Raw genomic sequence first — 17538 nt, 5'->3', positions numbered from 1 at the left:
CTATAAGAATCTTAGAAAATGCAGGAGACACCCTTATGGAAATTGGAACTGGCAACCAATACCTGATCAGAACCCTAAGTGCCCATATCATAAGAAATAAGGTAGACAAGTGGAACCTCATTAAACTGACAAGCTTCTACAAAGCAGAAGAAACTATCAAGAGAGCAGGAGACAGCCCACAGCATGTGAAAAAATATTTTCCAACTGCATATCTGACAAAGGCCTAACATCTAGGATCAACAAGGAACTTAAACACACCAAAAGGAAAAAAAAAAAAAAAAACCCATTCAAAAGTGGGCAAAAGACATGAATAGACACTTCCCAAAAGAAGATATACAGGCAGCCAACAGACACATGAAAAAGTGCTCAGTCTCACTAACCATCAGAGAAATGCAAATCAAAACCACACTGACCCCAGTAAGAATGGCCACCATTAATAAAACAAACAACAACAGATGCTGGCGAGGAGGTGGAGAAAAAGGAATGAGTCTACACTGCTGGTGGGAAAGCAAACTAGTTCAACCTCTTTGGAAGACAGTGCTTCTAGTTATGAAACACTGAACTAGAAACATTGAAAGAACTAGAAATTGACCTTCCCTATGATCCAGCAATTCCCCTATTGGGAATATGCCCGGAGGAACTCAAATCATTCTACAAAAAAGATACCTACACACACATATTTGTTGCAGCTCTATTCACAATAGCAAAAACATGGAACCAACCATACTGCCCATCAAAGATGGACTGGATTTTTAAAATGTGGTACATATACACAATGGAATATTATGCAGCCATAAAAAAGGACAAACATATGGACTTTGCAGCAACTTGGCTGGATTTAGAGTCTCTTATACTCAGTGATCTATCACAGAAACAAAGAACAGAGTACCATATGTTCTCACTTATAAGTGGACCTTGAACAATTATCATAATACTATAAGAAAGGGATTAGCAGTAGTGGGAAACTGTGAGGGGAGGAGGGGTGGGATTGGCAGTTGAAGAAAACAACTAGGGGAGGGAGGCGAGAGGTATACCTCATCAACAAGGGTACCTGTATAATCACATTTGTATACCTAACCCTGAATTGTACCCCACATCTTTAAAATAAAAAAAGTAAAAACACTGAAATACACAAACACAAAAACAAACAAAATCTCGTTTGCCTTTTTTTATTCTCCTATTTCATTAACCCTGTCCATTTCTCACACATGTAACCTACAGAGCCAGTACAGAGGCTCTCTCAGATCTAAACATACCAGGATTTGGTTAAGTTTCTGAATGATCTCATTTGCAATATACTTGAGTGACAAGACTTGTCTTTACTTGTCATGAGAGAAGTGCCCGTGCAGGTTTTATTTCTGATGGTGCATGCCCTACAATGACAGATTTCCATATAACTGAAGCAAAACAGTAGAAGACAGGCTCATTCCTGTTATTCTCCTCTGCCCGCAAAATCTAGATTAGAGGGAATGAGTTATGATGATATGTTTATAGTTCATACATAAGGTATCATTTGGAAGGAAACAGGATAAAGGAAAACATAAGGGGCATTTCAAGCAATTGAATTCCTAAATGGAAAACACACTTTAGACATTTTCATTTCCATTGTAGCCAAGGTTGGCATATGTGATGATTTTTCACTTTCCAAGAAGATGAGTAATTGGAACTAAAGTCAGACCATGACGCCTACACCAACTCTAGGAGTAATTTCCAAAGAGATAGATGAGTTTTAGATACGAGACTTCTGGTGACTTTAACAAGCAATAATAACTCTCACAGACACTTTCTAAGGGGGCCAGAAATTTGAAATGGATATTCTCTAAAAGAACTGACCAGGCCTAGTCAAAGGACATCATAACAATAACAGGCAAATGAGACTATTTCAACATCAAAGGAGTAATTCAGAAGTATATTCACTGCACCTGGTAGCAGACATACCAAATTTAAAAAAAAAACACACCCAGAAAGATTGTTTTCCACTACCTTTGCAACTGTACTTGTAGTATAGTATAATCGTTACAAAATTTAATATTTGGATATCTCCTTTCAAATGCAAAGATGAAAACTAAATTGTTCAAGTTAAATATTTCAAGAATATATTGGAGGCCAAGTTCTCTGAAAATGTCTTTCATTGAGGGCCACTAGTTAATTGTTTGAGACTTTGGCCAAATCATCCACAGGTACTGCTGGTTTTTATAATATTTCTTGAGCAGCTCTACAGCACTGCACATTTCTAAACATAGAGACTTCCAGACAAAATTCCCATGGACGAATACTAACCACCAATCTGTGATAAAAATCTCTTCTTTTGCCTCTTCCATTGCATTTGCTACATCTTCAAAATATCCTTTGGCATTAACATACCTGAAAGACAATTTTTTTGCCCAATTTTATCTATTTACCAAAAAGGAAACACTCTATGATAAAGCAAAACATAGAAGCTACTGCTTAGAGTCCCTATATAACCACCATTTTCTTTGCGTAATTGGAAAATGAAAATTTAAAAATGCCAACTTTCATCTGCTACCTAGAAGGTAAGTACACAGACATAAACAGCCTGCTTCTACTCTACTTGGAAACAGCAAATTCACTGAGCCCCATCATCATAGGGGGTCAGATGAATTCTCCTATCCTGTTGAACTTATAAAGTTTTTCCCTGAAACTCAAAACAGACCAGTTTCCGATCCATGGGTAGAACAATATGCTAAGCATGATTTTTTAAAAAAACAAAAAAACACATATCTAGCAAGTAAATGCTTTTTCCTAAATCATGACTGATGACCCAAATAAACATTCCCTTTGCATCATTAAGAAAATATATGAAGTTAGCTTTAAAAATCAAACTTCAAAATCTAAAGTGATCTAAGTTCTCTGTGAAAAACCTTAAAAACAAAAACTGGAAAATGATTCTCTGATCAGGTATTCCCATAACTGCCTCAAAAAGATGGGCCCTTGTTAAGTGTAGTAACATAACATCTTTTGCAGTTTTGAAAATTGATCCCAGGTTGGACCACTGTAATAATAGACTACCTTGACAGTCTAAGGGTGAAAATATCTTACCACTTTGCTAAAGTGTTCTCTTGGATAGCAGCATAGGACCCAAATCGATGATCTTTGAGATAGTTGTTGCCATGTTTCTGGATGAATTCTTCTATAGCTCCTGCCCACCACCGCGCATGTCTATAGCTGTTGCATTTTAAAATAAGTGTCCTTCAGAGAAAAGAAAAACACGAAAAAGAATGTTTACTCTGTGCTCTCTCTCTTAAAACAAACTTAAGAATGAAACATGCCCTGATTAGCAAATATAAACTGAAACATTTAGTCTGAGACCATCACAAAAGCAGGCTTCTAAAATGTTTTGTTAGGGTTTCAGAAAATAGCCAATAGAACAAAAATAAATGTTGCAGTGACTTATTCACTTGTCCACTCATGCAAATGTGCATTAAGTTACTTACTACAAGCCGAGAGCTGTGCTAGGCCATGGGGAGCATGACGGAAGAGACGCGAGATGAGTCTTCCTCCTAAGTGTTTGTTAGAGAGCTGCTGGCTGTTCTACAGGACACTTTCCTTCGTGATGCCTAGTGTCCATGCCCTCAGATTCTGGAAAGACCATCCTAACTATGCTTTAGGAAAGTGGTCTCTTTTCCTCTTTGAGTTCACCAAAGCTAAGCAAAACGACACATTCCATTCCCCTGTTACGGGTACGTAAGCCAACTTCACCCCACGAGTGAGAGCAAATTTGAGGATTTGTTTGGGAATGCCAGGGAGAGACTCTCTCCCTTCCTCTGCTACATGTGGGAGGTGGCCATCTTGCTACCGGGGGAAGAATCTGAGGATGGAGCAGATCCAAGAAGACACAGCAATAATACTCTAAGAAAGGAACTGGCAGTAGTGGGAAACTGCCAAGGGAGAGGGGATGGCATTGGCAGTTGAGGGAAACTGGCAGGAGAGGGAAGGGCACACCTCCTCAACAAGGGTACCTGCATAATCAACATTTGTATACCTAACCTTGAATTGTACTCCACATCTTTAGAAGAAGAAAAAAAGAAGACACAGCTGAGAGAGGCAGACAAAAATGTCTCAGTGACAAAGCTTGTGCCTCTGAATCAGCCATTCTCAATGTGGTGGATTGACTCTCTTTGGTATAAGCTATTTTGCACTGGATTTTTCTGTCATGAATGATTAAACAATTTTAGACTATTACAGATGTATAAATGCTGGAAAAAATTCAGAGTAGATTACAGAAAGTTTTTTTTGATGCCACGTTCCGGAATTGGTGCCTACTACCAATAGGTAGAAATAAGTTATTCAAACTGAAAAGTTCAAAGGAAAACAAACAAACATACAAACAAAAACCCCACGATGTGGAAGCCAGCTGTATCTCTGTCATGCAGGCAAAAATCTAACACCATACCAATATAAGATGAGGATTGTGAGTGGAGGATCACCTTTTTTGAGGAAATGCAATGATCCCGATAAGGAGAAGGTAGAGGGCTGGTCCACAGATTCTAAAATAATCATTTATAAAGATTAGGGATGTCCAAACTGCTTCCCTCAAGATGTCAGAGATGGATGCTGGCCCTTGTCTGAAATCCCTGGAGCCATCAGAGTGGCCGATGCTGCTGACAGTATGGGAGGGGTGAGACATGGTGGAACTGATAGGAGAGAAGCATCTTTCATCAGGTATGGTGAAGGAGATGGTTTCTGGGGAAAGGGGGAAGAAGAACGGAAAGTGTAAGGGCTTGAGCCATCACGAAAGCACTACTCCAATAGAGGTAAGATGCCTCTGGAAACTAGTCGAGAAAAGAAGACTTTGTGGAAGAGATACGTGACAAGCGTGACAAGCGGAGGCCTTATCACAGAACGTGAGTCAGAGTCAAGGGGGAACAAAAGGGCTATTCCAGGCATGGAGACACAAAGACAACTGGGAAGAGATAAGAACAAAATGCTGCCTCCACAGCACCTGAAAGGCTATGTTAGGGTAGGGCTGAAAACCATGAGAGAGATAAATACCCTTAAATTATGACGAGGAATTTGGACCTATTTGATCAAATGATGGGGCACGTGTAGACCAGGAAGGAAGTTGATGAAACCTGGATTTGGATCGACTCATTTGGCAAGGATGCCCAAGTAAATAAGGGTAGGAAAGGCAGATATGGCAGCCAATACAGGAACTCCACAGCGACCAATGAGAAGTATGGCCTGACTTCCAGGATTGCTGTAATACTAGAATGCAGGAGTGCCCTTGTATTTCCACTAGCAATCCCGAAAGTTCTATGCTCAGGGACTACCAGGAAGCTCAGCATCTCTCTAACAAACCCTACCACCACCACCACACACACACCTCTATGTTGGTGACTGTGCAAAAAGAAATGTATATATTCATATACATGAGGGTTAACCATAAAGAGACAGACGTATATATGTATCAAGACACACATACATAGTTTAACTACAATCTTCCAGGCAGAAACATATATATCAACACACTCACATACTAATAAAATCTATAATAAATGTGCATAAGTATCCCTTCAAGATATTTATGTACAAACAGAATTTTTATAAATCATATCACTTTTTAGGTGTTTTGTTAATTAAAGAATGTTGATTTATAAAGTAACATTTGATTTTACTTTTTCAGTGTGAACTATCACTCTAATTTATCTGTTTGGTAAACTGGAAAACTAAGTAATAAATTTTGCTAAAATAGACACACATCTACACATAGGATTGTCTATTCTGATTCTCTAGCACATAGGATATTCTGCTCTTAAAAAAGTAGTTTCATCACTTTTGATTGAGAATGAGTTCTAAATTACACTTTTCTAAAATTTAAATTATTTTACCTCCTTCATCATTTGAGGTTGAGAAAAAAATTTTGTTTGTAAGAGTTTTTTTAAAGAAATATTTCTTACATATTTGAAATTCCTACCTTGAAAGATTATCAATTCGGAGTCCATATTTTGTTTCTGTCTCCTTCTTTCCCACCTTAATTCTGAATTCTTTATCTACCAGTAAGACGAAGGCAATGGCACCGCTGTCTGGTTTCATGTACAGTAGAAAAGAGTCTTTCACTATTAACCATCTGTAGAAAGGTAATGAGTAGTTTGAAAGTTGTATTGAATAACTGAAACAAAAAGAACTAATTATTATGAGAAGTCTTAAGGAATCACTCTAGCAGACCATAGACACAATTACACTTTTTGCACAGGGGGATTTATGTTTTTAAAAAATTACTATGAAACATAAAAAAACCAAATCAAACCTTTTGTTATGGTTTTTGAAGCAGTAGTGGCACAAAGCAATTCAAAATAGTTCATGAGTTCTTTAAACACAAACGGCAAAACCCAGAAGAACGTCCCTGTATTGGCAAGTAGCATTCACAGGATGAACACGATGAGTCCCAGTTGCTGTAGAACGGACCGGGTTGATGTTTGCCAATATAAACTATCATGAAGGAGGCAAATGAGTCCACTGGCGATTAAAATCCTCCTTTAAAAAACCTAATAAGTGGCCGGGCTTGGTGGCTCAGCCTGTAATCTCATGCTTTGGGAGGCCGAGGTGAGTGTATTGCCTGAGCCTGCGGGTTCGAGATCCGCCTGGGCAACTTGGCGAGACCTCATCTCTACAATAAAATCAAAAAATTAGTGGGGCATGGTAGCGCATGCCTGTAATTCCAGCTACTTGGAAGGCTGAGGCGGAAGGATCACCGGAGCCCAGCAGGTCAAGGCTGCGGTGGCCGGGAACGGCCACTGCACTCCAGTCTGGGCGACAGAGTGAGACTCCAATTCAAAAAAAAAAAACCTAATAAGCATCCAGTACTCCACATATCCTGCTGCTCAATTCAAATTATTTGTGGCTTTAAGGACCTTTAATATGTGATGCTTAATGTGATATTAGCATCTCTCAAAAGCATTTTCTATTCAATTCAATATATAATCAAGAGCTTCATACGGCAATATACATGACAGGCTGAGAGTTGGAGTAGAGTTGGAAATAGCAGAGATCAATCAGACATGGAAGTATGTCCTCAATGGAGCTTTCAAGGCTAGTAAAAGGTACAAACAATGATAATTTTAGGCTGAATGGGAGAGGTCCTAGAAGAGAAAAGTAAAACATAGTGAGTACAAAGAAGAGGCAGTCTTTAGCTCCAAGAGGATGAGCCAGTGGCATTCTCCTGAAGACGTGTCATCTGAAGGAGGCCAGGAAGGATCCCAACAGAGTCGGAAGCTGAAGAAGACCATGGATCCACGGAGGGAAGAGTCAGCAAAGGAATTGAGGAGAGGAAATGCCGCACGTGTTGGGGAAACAGTTTGGCGTGGCCAGGGTCTCAGGGAGTACAGTAAGGAAGGAATGATAGGGAGAATGGGCAAGTCCACATTGACGGGGACTGAGAGCCAGGCTGAAAAGGCTGACTTTGTATCATGGAACCAGTGTTTCCTAAGCTTGCCTGGTGACCAGAGTATTTTGAGATGCTTCCAATAAACAGCAGATTCCCTAGGCCCCACCCAAGATCCTCTAAAAATGCCTGATAAGCTGTGTTTTTAACAAAAATAGCACAGTGCTATTGGTAATAGGGCAATAATGGCAATGACGCTGGAACTATGTTTAGAAAAAGAGAAAGAGGGACTTAGTGCGGCAGGTAGCAGCCTGCGGCAATAAAAACAGACCAGCTCTGCTCATACTTTAATGTGCACACATGTCACCTGAGGATCCTGCCAAAATGCAGACTTGGGCTGAGTGGAGTGGAACTGAGACTCTGCATTTCTAACAAGCTCATGGGTGACGGCCACGCAACAACCACATTTGGATTAGTAAAGATGGTGATGGTAGGCATGATACTGACAATGGGAAGAGATGGGATCCATTTAGAGTGAATGCAAATGGTCACTGTATCATGTTGCATACAACACCACGTAGTTACATTTACCTGTGATTGCATAGTGACCAAATGAATTAGTCAATAACTGGATAAAGTACGAGTAAGCATATTATCACATATCCAACAAATTACTCTAGGCACTTGCACATTATAAGACAATAAGGTTGAAACACCTGAATATTAATTAAATAATAGTATAAATCTAGTATGGCAGCTCAATATTTAAAATAAATTTATAATAAATCTTTACTGAAATTGCTAACCACATTATGTTTTAGTGGCTTCATAACTTGGGATTTAATGTAGACAAATCTATACTGATTTCCACATAGTTTCATTTCATTGATTTGTTTTTTAATGCCTAGGATATCTCCTTAGAGATAGAAGGTGAGGTAGATTTAGAATAACTTATAGAAAAGGACATACATGTGATATGGTTAATAACAGGAAAAACATTAAGGTCGCAGAAAGCAAGGACCTAATCACAAAGGCTAATACACAGATGGTACACCAGTGTGGGTCTAAGCTTCCTGGGTTTTCTTTAAAGAAACAAAGGGATTTCCTCCAAAATTCGAAGGGAATTTTCTCATTTGGACCTGACATAAGAAAACTGAACAATATAATAAATAATACTCCCAATAACAATTTCCAAAGAAAATATAGAAATCATGTTATAAAAATGCTTATAACACACCTCAATATAAATGCCAAGGCCGTGATCTGTGTTTTCTATTCCTGTGATGAATATCACTCGTATTTTGATAGGAATTACACTGAATCTGTAGACTGCTTTGGATGGTATGGTCATTTTAACAATATTAATTCTTCTGTCCATGAATACGTCATGTCTTTCCATTTGCTCATGTCCTGTTCAACTTATTCCATCACTGTTTTATAGTTGTTATTGTTGTTGTTCTTTTTTTTTTTTTTTTTTGGTGAGAAAGCAGGAGTTTATTAAGAAGACAAAAAAGTACCCAAGTGGGAGGAGACCTGAAAGAGGGTTGCCCTGGTGTTGTTCTTAACTGTCATTAGCAGTCAGGGTAAATCCACTCCTGGTCTTCATTTAATTATGCCAGTCATAAAACCTCCTGTTTTCTTCTCCTTCTCCCTTTTGTCAATAGATTCTTTTTTTCCTCTAACAGGAAGATACATGCCAAGAAAGGAACCTGTCAACCAGCCTTCTGGGAGTCAGCACCTGCTGCCCTGGGATCAAGTGCCCGCCCTCAAGTTGGCCTCCCTGGGCTCCAATTCTAGTTCTGCCACCTATCTGTCTATTGACCTTGGGCAACTGAGCCTGATGTCCAAGTGAGGATAAGAACACAGGGCACAGAACACGAGGACCTAACAGCAACACATTGTTGGCCCCTATAAATGTGAGCTATGATGGCTACTCTTGTCTAAACCACGTGAGATTAAGTCTGTTCTGACAAGACACCTCCTGCCTGTGCCACACTTGCTGTGGCATTAAAATGCAGAGGGCCCACTAGAACCAGCCCGTCCCTTCTCAGGTGCACCTCCCACTGCTCCCTCCCCCCACACTGATCTGACTGCTCTTCAGACTTGCCCAGCTTGTTCTTCTTTGGGGTGCTCCCTTTGCGCTGCCTAGAAACGGTTTCTTCCAGATCCTCCCATGGAAGATCCCTTCCTGTCAATGAAACCTCTGCTCGGATATCCTCTGTCAGGTGGCTGCCCAATCTAAAAACAGATGTCCTCAACCGTCCTCTTCCACCCCAGCTCGACTCCACCATGTTGTCCTGCCTCAGCTTCCTCAGGACACATCTGGAAATATTTACTAACTTGTTTACTGTCTGTCTCCCTCACTAGAGAGTAAGTGCCATGGGAACAGGCACTATGACTCTCAGGTCCACTGCTGTCTGCTGAATGCTTAGAGTAAAGTTCTCGCAGCCCAGAGCGAGTCTTTGGGCAAAGCCACCATCCGGCCTAAATAACGGTTGCACGAAAGGGTCCCAGAGAGTAAATGAAACCATTTAGACATTTCCACTGTCTAAAAATTTTAATTCTTGGTATAGCTCATAGTTCAGTAAAGAAAACGTGAAGTGCTAAATTTATTTATTGATATCTACACGTCTCTTTTTCTTAAGACATTATATGAGATGAGAAAATTAATATCGCACCCCCTCCAGATGCAGAGAAGCTGATCAATAAGTGTGCTGTTTAAGCAGATGTTTTACACTGTAGGAAGAAATGTTTCCTGTGTTTATCTTTTTTGTTTGTTTTAACTCATCTCTAAGATAAGGTCATTATGAGACTTGAATGTAAGTTTAATCACTCTGTCTTCTACTGTGAGAAACTTTCTAAACTAATTTTGTCAGCTGTACTTTATCATCAATATATGATTTCTGATATTTCAAATCCCACATGTATGACTCAGAAAATACTTATTAATATGGAACCAGTGCGTTAATCTTCACAGAAAAATTTATACAACTTAAAATGATGACACATTTTATCCAGGGAGGATCATATCTTTTTAGATTGTCCTGGTTGAGCATGATTTAATCTGAAAGTTACCAAAGGAAGGGGCATATTTCTTTTAGGCAACGAAGTCCTTCCCCTGTCTTTCCTGGCTGCTGCTTCTCATAGAGGTAAAACTCAGAAGTCAGCTTTCCAGGGAGGCTCTCTTTGACTCCTAGGGCTAAAGCCACCCTCTCCATCCCAAAATCTCCCACAGTTCCATTTTTTCCCCCTTCAAAGCTCTTACCACTGGCTAAATTTGTATAACTTATACAACTTGTCAACTTAGTGCCTGCATTTCTCCTCTCATAGAACTCCTTGAGAGCAGGGCCTTTTCCTTGTTCACGACTCTTTTCGTAGCAGCTAGAATACAACCTGTCATATATCAGTCACTCAGTAAGTGACTGGATGAACCAGACCAATTCTTCCAATTCTTCTATTCCTTGAGTAGATGCCCGAGGTTGGGATGTCCCGGAAGTAAACTCTGGGACAAAGATGTACACGTATCAAGTAGTTTATAAAGGAGCTTATGAGGGAGGTGATGCCAGGAAGCACCAGTAGAGAAGGATAGGAAGGAAGAGCAAGGAAGAGAGCCACAAAGAGTGTGTTTTCATGCCTATATTATGGGCCATCCAGCCCACCCAACTGCAAGGCAGCTGGGGAGCTCTAGAGAGCAAAAACATGCTCCAGAATCCTTCCAACTGAGGGAAAAGTGACTAGACTCCTGTGGCTCTGACTGACGGCTGCTTCAGGGACTGTTGGCCAACCCTTCCAGTCAGCACTGCACCCAGGCAGGAGGGTGCTGGCATCGAGAGTCTTTGGTCAAAGAACCACAGGTGCGTGAAGTTCAAAAGGTAACAGCTAATCTGGGCAAAGTTAATAACTGGGAGGCGTGGTCAGAAGAAATCTGCAGCGCCCTGGGCTGGGAAGATCCACCTCCAGGAGAGGCATCTGGGTCAAGAGTCAGCCCCTGGGCAAGCTGTCTTGAGTTCCATCCTCTCCTGCCTGTCATCTGGTCTGCGCATCCCCAGGCTTCTGCCCAATTTGAAAGAAGAAGCTACCCAGGTGAGAGCTCTGACTTGCCAGTGATACTAAATATCGAGTTTGTACCAGTTAGAGAAGTTTACTTGAAAACAAATACTTTTTCTAGTGTATTATTTTTCTTATTTTAGTAAATTTTTTTTGTTGTTACACAAAAATTTTCAATTTTCCTTAGTTTAATCTTCTGACCTTTTTCTTGCAATTTCTTCTATACTTTCTATACAAGCCCAAACAATAAAAACACAACTTAATGTTATTTTTGTGATAGTGTATCATAAATCCATGTACTTAAAGGAAAATACTAATATTAATTGTATATGTTTTGAATATACACATGGCTTAATTCCATCTTTGCACATAAACTCATTTATCATTTCCTTAGGGGACGTACAGATATCTATATCTTGTTTCTTATTAGTATTTTAATAGTTTCTCAAAATGCCAGTACACTATTATTGCAATACATAGCTATTGTCTACTATGTGCAAAACTTGGGGGACACAGATAAGAATCAGATAAGAATACATTTCCTCAACAAATCTTTAGTTGGGTAAGACATAAGATATAAAAAAAGTTTTCTGTCTATATCACACTTTCTATAATATACATTTTTCAGAAATATATATCTAAAGTTATCATCCCTGAAGTCTACCCAATTTTACTTTTTTAATAGTTTTTTTTAAGTATACAGTTCACTGGATTTTAGGATATTCACAAAATTATATAACCATCACCTTAATCTAATTCCAGAATATTATCATCACCCCCAAAAGAAACTCCATACTCATTAGCAGAATTAAATTAGTAAAAGAAACTTCCTGCTGGAAACCCTTTATGTACTTCTGTCTCTACTGATGTGCCTATTCTGGACATTTCATAGAAATAGAATCATACAATATGCGATTTTTCGTATCTGACTTTTTCACATATCATAATGTTTTCAGGGTTTATCTATGTTGCAGCATGTATCAGTGCTTTGTTTCCTTTTTTATTTAAAGTTTAAAACTTTATTCAGATGTCATTCACATATCATAGAATTTTCCTTTTAAAAGTATGCATTTCAATGCTTGTTAGCACATTCACAAAGTTGTGCAACCATCACTGTCACTTAATTTCAGAACACTTCCATCACCCCATAAAGAAACCCCACACCCACCAGTAGTCTTCATTATTTTTTATGGCTGAATAATATTTCACTGTATAGAAATATATATTTTGCTTATCCATTCATCAACTGATAAACATTTGAAGTATTGACACTTTTTTGGCTGTTATGAATAATGTTACTATGGCCAAGTTTTGGTGTAGACTTTTATCCCCCCCCACCCCAGTTCTTCTGGGTGAATACCTAGGAGTAGAATGGCTGGGGTATGTGGTAACTCTATGCTTAACAATTTAAACAACTGCCAGACCCTTTTCCAAAGTGACTGCACCAGTTTACATTTCCCCTAGCAATATCCGAAGGTTCCAATTTCTCTACATCCTTGCCAACATTTGCTATTGTTCACCCTTCTTATTATAGACATCCTAGTGGGTGTGAAACTGTATTTCACTGTAGATTTGATTTATATTTCCCTAATGACTAGTGATATTGAGTATCTTTTCATATGCTTATTGGCCATTTGTATGTCTTCTTTGGTTGACCAATTTTGGGGTTCTATACTGCTAGGGTTTTATGTACATAATTTGTATACGCTGTCTACAAGTCCAGTTTTGGGCAGAAATTTAAATAAAAGCTGTAACTTCCATTTTAAAATATGACTAAAAATTTGCTCTGCCATGGCTTTCAAAGGACATACAATTTAAAACTGGCATACAAAACTTCCCCAAATACCAAGGTTATATAAATAAACACATGTCCAAAAACTCAAGACGTCCTACCTTTTTGACCACCTGTAGCAAGCTCTCCCCTGACCACAGCAATTCAAACCTGGTATTCTGTGTCCCCCAGATCTTTTCATGATCATACCTTCTCTGAAAGAGATATCATATAAAACTGTCATCTTCAAACTTGGGACCAAATAACCTATCTCATTTTCACACAATTTTCCTCCCCACTCTTTCCTCCTGTACCATCAACTAGCCCAGTGCTGTGGTTGTGAGGCTAGGTACACTAGCAGTTAATCTTACAACACCTTGGTCAGGTGTAGCCCTTATGGCATCTGGGCAGCATGGTTCTACTGTGCATAGTGCGGGGCGGTAGGCATCCTGGCTCCTGACTGCCGGCTCTAAATGATGAGTGTTCCTCCAGTCACTGTGACAACCTAAAGAAGGCCCCGTGTAGGTCCACATCCCTGCACAGGGCGGTTCCATGGAGGGGCTCACCCAGACCCCAGGGCATCCCCGTATCCCTTCACCTACAGTTCAGCAGTAGAGTCATTCCCAAGGAAGGAGAGCAGAACTACTCACTTTGAAGGGAGGACTCCCTTGATTTTGAAAGATGTGATAAGAAAAAGCAACAACATGGCTACATTAAAAAACTGCTTTTGAAACAGCTACTAACAGTGCTCTTAAAGAAAACTAACTTCTTTCTATTATGAAGCTCTAATACTGTGAAGGAAAAAATTATTAAATTTCCATCTTGTTATACAGCATATATTTTACACAGTACTATTTTTAAATGAGCACTCACCAAAATGAGTGCTAAACAGCTAACTTTCATAAGTAATTAGAACAAGAGATCTTATAAATTTGACTTTTCATGCCTTCTGCCATGTATCATACTTGCTAGGGGTACTGAACACCTCCACCGTTGGGTTAGAAGAAATTTGGGCCGCAAGCACACCAGAATGATGGGGCAGCAGATGCTACCACTGTTTATGGCAGGAGAGGCTCTGCTTTGCATAGCAGACCTTGTCAGTTGTTCTTTCTGCTGGGGAGAAGAGAAGCCTGCAGAGAAGCTGGGAACTCCACCACTGTACTGAGCTGCTAAATCAAATGCCAGTGTTTGCCAGCTTCTCACACTCTTTAAAGGTGCATCGCAACTTACATGCCCTTTGGTCCCAAATCACGGATGAAAGATAGCTGGCTTATATCAAGGAATTCTGTCTGAAAAAAAGCAAGAAATTCAACTTTAGAAAGCAAAAAAATAATTAAATGTATGCACTAAAAAAACACATATTGGGCTACTATGTGTAAACACCGTCTGGTATATTCCTCAGACTACACAGGTCAATAATAATGACACTGCCCTGAAAGAGTGCAGATTAGAAGACGCATCCAAGACAACATGTGCCCTGAGACAGAGACAAAATACTTAAGAAGGTTGTAGGGGGACAGAGCTTATTCCCATATACTTCTGTGTTTGTTTTTGTGGCGAGGGGAGGGGTTGTGTGGCACAGAGTACACACAATAATAAACGACTACAAGAAGGGAATGTTATTGGTGCTGGCTCCAGGAGATGGACTGGACCAGGGCATGTGAAAATGGGACGAAAAGGATGAAGGAGGGGAATGGAAAATTAAACAGCAGTGAAGGTTGAAGAGAGACCAGGAAGGTGTTTGCACATTAGGCATAACTGAAATTGTCTTTTTTTTTTTAAGTTGGAGTCTCACTCTGTTGCCCAGGCTGAAGAGCAGTGGCATGCTCACGGCCATCGCAGCCTTCACTTGCTGGGCTCAGGCAATTCTTCCAGCTCAGCCTTCCAGGTGGCTGGAACTACAGATATGTGCTACCACATCAGGCTAATTTTTTTTTTTTGTAGAGACGAGGTCTTGCCAAGTTGCCTGGGCTGGTCTTGAACCCGTGGGCTCAGGCAAGCCACTCGCCTCATCCCCCCAAACTGCTGGCATGAGAGGCTGAGCCACTGAGCCTGGCCAGAAATTGTTATCTTTAATGAGCTGAAAACGAAGAGAAGTTTACATTTTAGGGGCACCTTCCCTGCATAAGTTACTAGAAGATTAAAAACTGTAAATACTATCATAAAAACAGCTGTGGCATATTCCTGAGTGTTTATTATGTGTTGGTGCTGTCCTAAGCACTTTGCGTGCTTGTCTTAAACCCTTTTGAAGCAGGGGCTACCCTCCCCCTAGTTCAGAAGAGGAGACTGGGGTTCAGAGTAGGGCTAGGCAAATTTTTTCTGCAAAAAGCCAGACAGTAAATATTTGGGGCTTTGTAGGTCACAACATCTCTGTTGCAACCACTCAACTCTGCCACTGTAGCATGAAAATAGCCACAGACACATACATAAGTGAATGAATGTGGGTTCCTATAAAACTTTATTTATGGATATAAAATATGAATATAATTTGCTTTTTGTGTGCCACAAAATATTCTTCTTCTTTTGATTTTTTTTAACCACTTAAAAATATAAAACTATTCTTAGCTCACAGAACATACGAAAACAGACCATAGGCTATATTTGGTCCATAGACCCTCATCTGCCCACCCCTGGTTCAGAGGAGTTCAATAAGTTGTCCAAGATCACACAATTAAGAAAGGATAGCCTCAGTATGAAGTCAGACCAAGTCAGTATCCTCAAAACCAAGCTGCAAAAGCCAGAAGCCTGCACATTCTAGCTAGGTGAGGGCTAGATGCAAATGTGAACACAAAGAGGGAAAACCAAATCAACAGTATGTCATGCTTGGCACACCAGGGGTTTACCACAAGCAATCCTTGAACAACTGGCATTAGACATTACAATGTTCCCAACTTACAGACATTTTGTTAAGGCGCCAACAGTAAGCTCAGATCTGCCAAGGGTCCTTAGACCATGAAGGCCTTGATAGGAAAACAACAAAAAAGATATTCTCCCTGCATCAGAAAGCAGACAGAGAGGGGACTGCACACAGAGAACTCCACCTCAACATGGCTCCCCGGGGTGAACCACACCAGTCACATGTGACAGTCACTAGAGAGCTGGAGGTAGTGGGAGGTGAGCATCTCCTGCTGATGGGCATCCCAGAGGAAGGGGCGTTCGGTTCAAGCTTGTAAGCGGGATGAGCAAAAAAAGAAAAGAAAGGAAAAAGAAAGGAGGAAGTTTTCTTTGAAGGTTTTATATGTAGTTGGGAATATTGGCTATATTGGAAAATTTAACTTTGTAAAAAAAACTACAAATATCTCCAAGTTGTCAGTACTTGCAAGGTTACATTAAATGTCTGCACTTCTTTCTCTTCTTAGGGTTATTTGCAGAAAGTAGGTCTTCAAATTCAAATGGACTAAAATATGTTTTAAAATCCTAAATCAAACATATCTTCACATAGAATTTTTTAAAATAAGAAACTTTAAAGTCAAGGCCTTTACATTTCACTTCTTATGCATAAACTATGGTGATTCTTTCAGTACCTTGCATTTTTTATCTGATTCATGAAAATGCTTCCTGGTTGGAAAATGTAGTAACCCACAGCATATTAGAAATGGTACTCAGATTGTCAGTCACAGAATTCTAAATGTTTTAAAACCCTAAATTATAACTTTTCATTTTATCTCTAAGTAGCAGACAGATAATGTCAATTTTAGTTTACATTTGAAGAAACTACTATAGAGATGTAACTAATTTATGCATAGAACAATTGAAAGAAAGAATAGAAAATGAAAACAAAAATCAAAGAAACCACTTATCTAATACCCACGTTTTCTTATTCACATAGCTCTTAAATAGTTGACAACAGAAACATTCTCTAAAATCATTCAGAAATCATAACTTTAGAATATAAATAAAAATTTGATAAATGTAAAGAATTTAATCTGAAGTTCCTTATTCCTCTTTCTTTTAATTCCCTGGAAGAGAAGTATTTTCCAGTTACTAGTGAAAATGTCAAGCTAGTAGGTTCTCTACAACAGCCAGCACTAGTGCAACTGCAGAACACAAAAGGAATTCTTGTTTGAGATTTTTTGTATATTATTGTACAACTCAGATACTGCTTTTTTTTTTACATATTTATGCTTAGAGAAAAGATAAAATACATTTGTCCATATTTTACAACTGAGCCAAGAAAACTGAATAAATCACCAATAATCTCTCAAGTAAATGTCTCATGCTGAATACACTAAGACACTAAGATACTCTGTTTTTCTGAACCACAAAGAGGAAAAAAGGAATTAAAAAACAAAGGAAGTCTTCATAATCCTGGAAGGAAAGGTAGTTATATAAGTACAAACCCAACCAATGACTATATAAAACTGAGGGAAAGAACTGC

The 17538-nt window shown here is 39.3% G+C and overlaps 1 protein-coding gene across 1 annotated transcript in view; it reads right to left on the bottom strand.

The window, feature by feature from the left end:
• PLD1 (phospholipase D1) overlaps positions 1–17538 on the bottom strand; it is a 171673-nt gene that overhangs the window by 112426 nt on the left and 41709 nt on the right. The window contains exons 7-11 of the mRNA XM_008060895.2: positions 14391–14449; positions 13283–13375; positions 5936–6088; positions 3061–3210; positions 2281–2364 (exon numbers count right to left, since the gene is read on the bottom strand). Of these exons, the coding sequence (XP_008059086.1) occupies positions 2281–2364; positions 3061–3210; positions 5936–6088; positions 13283–13375; positions 14391–14449 (539 nt within the window). The remainder of the gene's footprint in view (positions 1–2280; positions 2365–3060; positions 3211–5935; positions 6089–13282; positions 13376–14390; positions 14450–17538) is intronic.

Source organism: Carlito syrichta, unplaced genomic scaffold (assembly GCF_000164805.1).
Source record: "Carlito syrichta isolate Samal-C Ts95f unplaced genomic scaffold, Tarsius_syrichta-2.0.1 Scaffold304767, whole genome shotgun sequence".
In the NCBI taxonomy this organism is placed as follows: Eukaryota; Metazoa; Chordata; class Mammalia; order Primates; family Tarsiidae; genus Carlito; species Carlito syrichta.
Note: the sequence above shows the minus strand (reverse complement) of the source record. Positions and strands in the feature narration are given on the sequence as shown.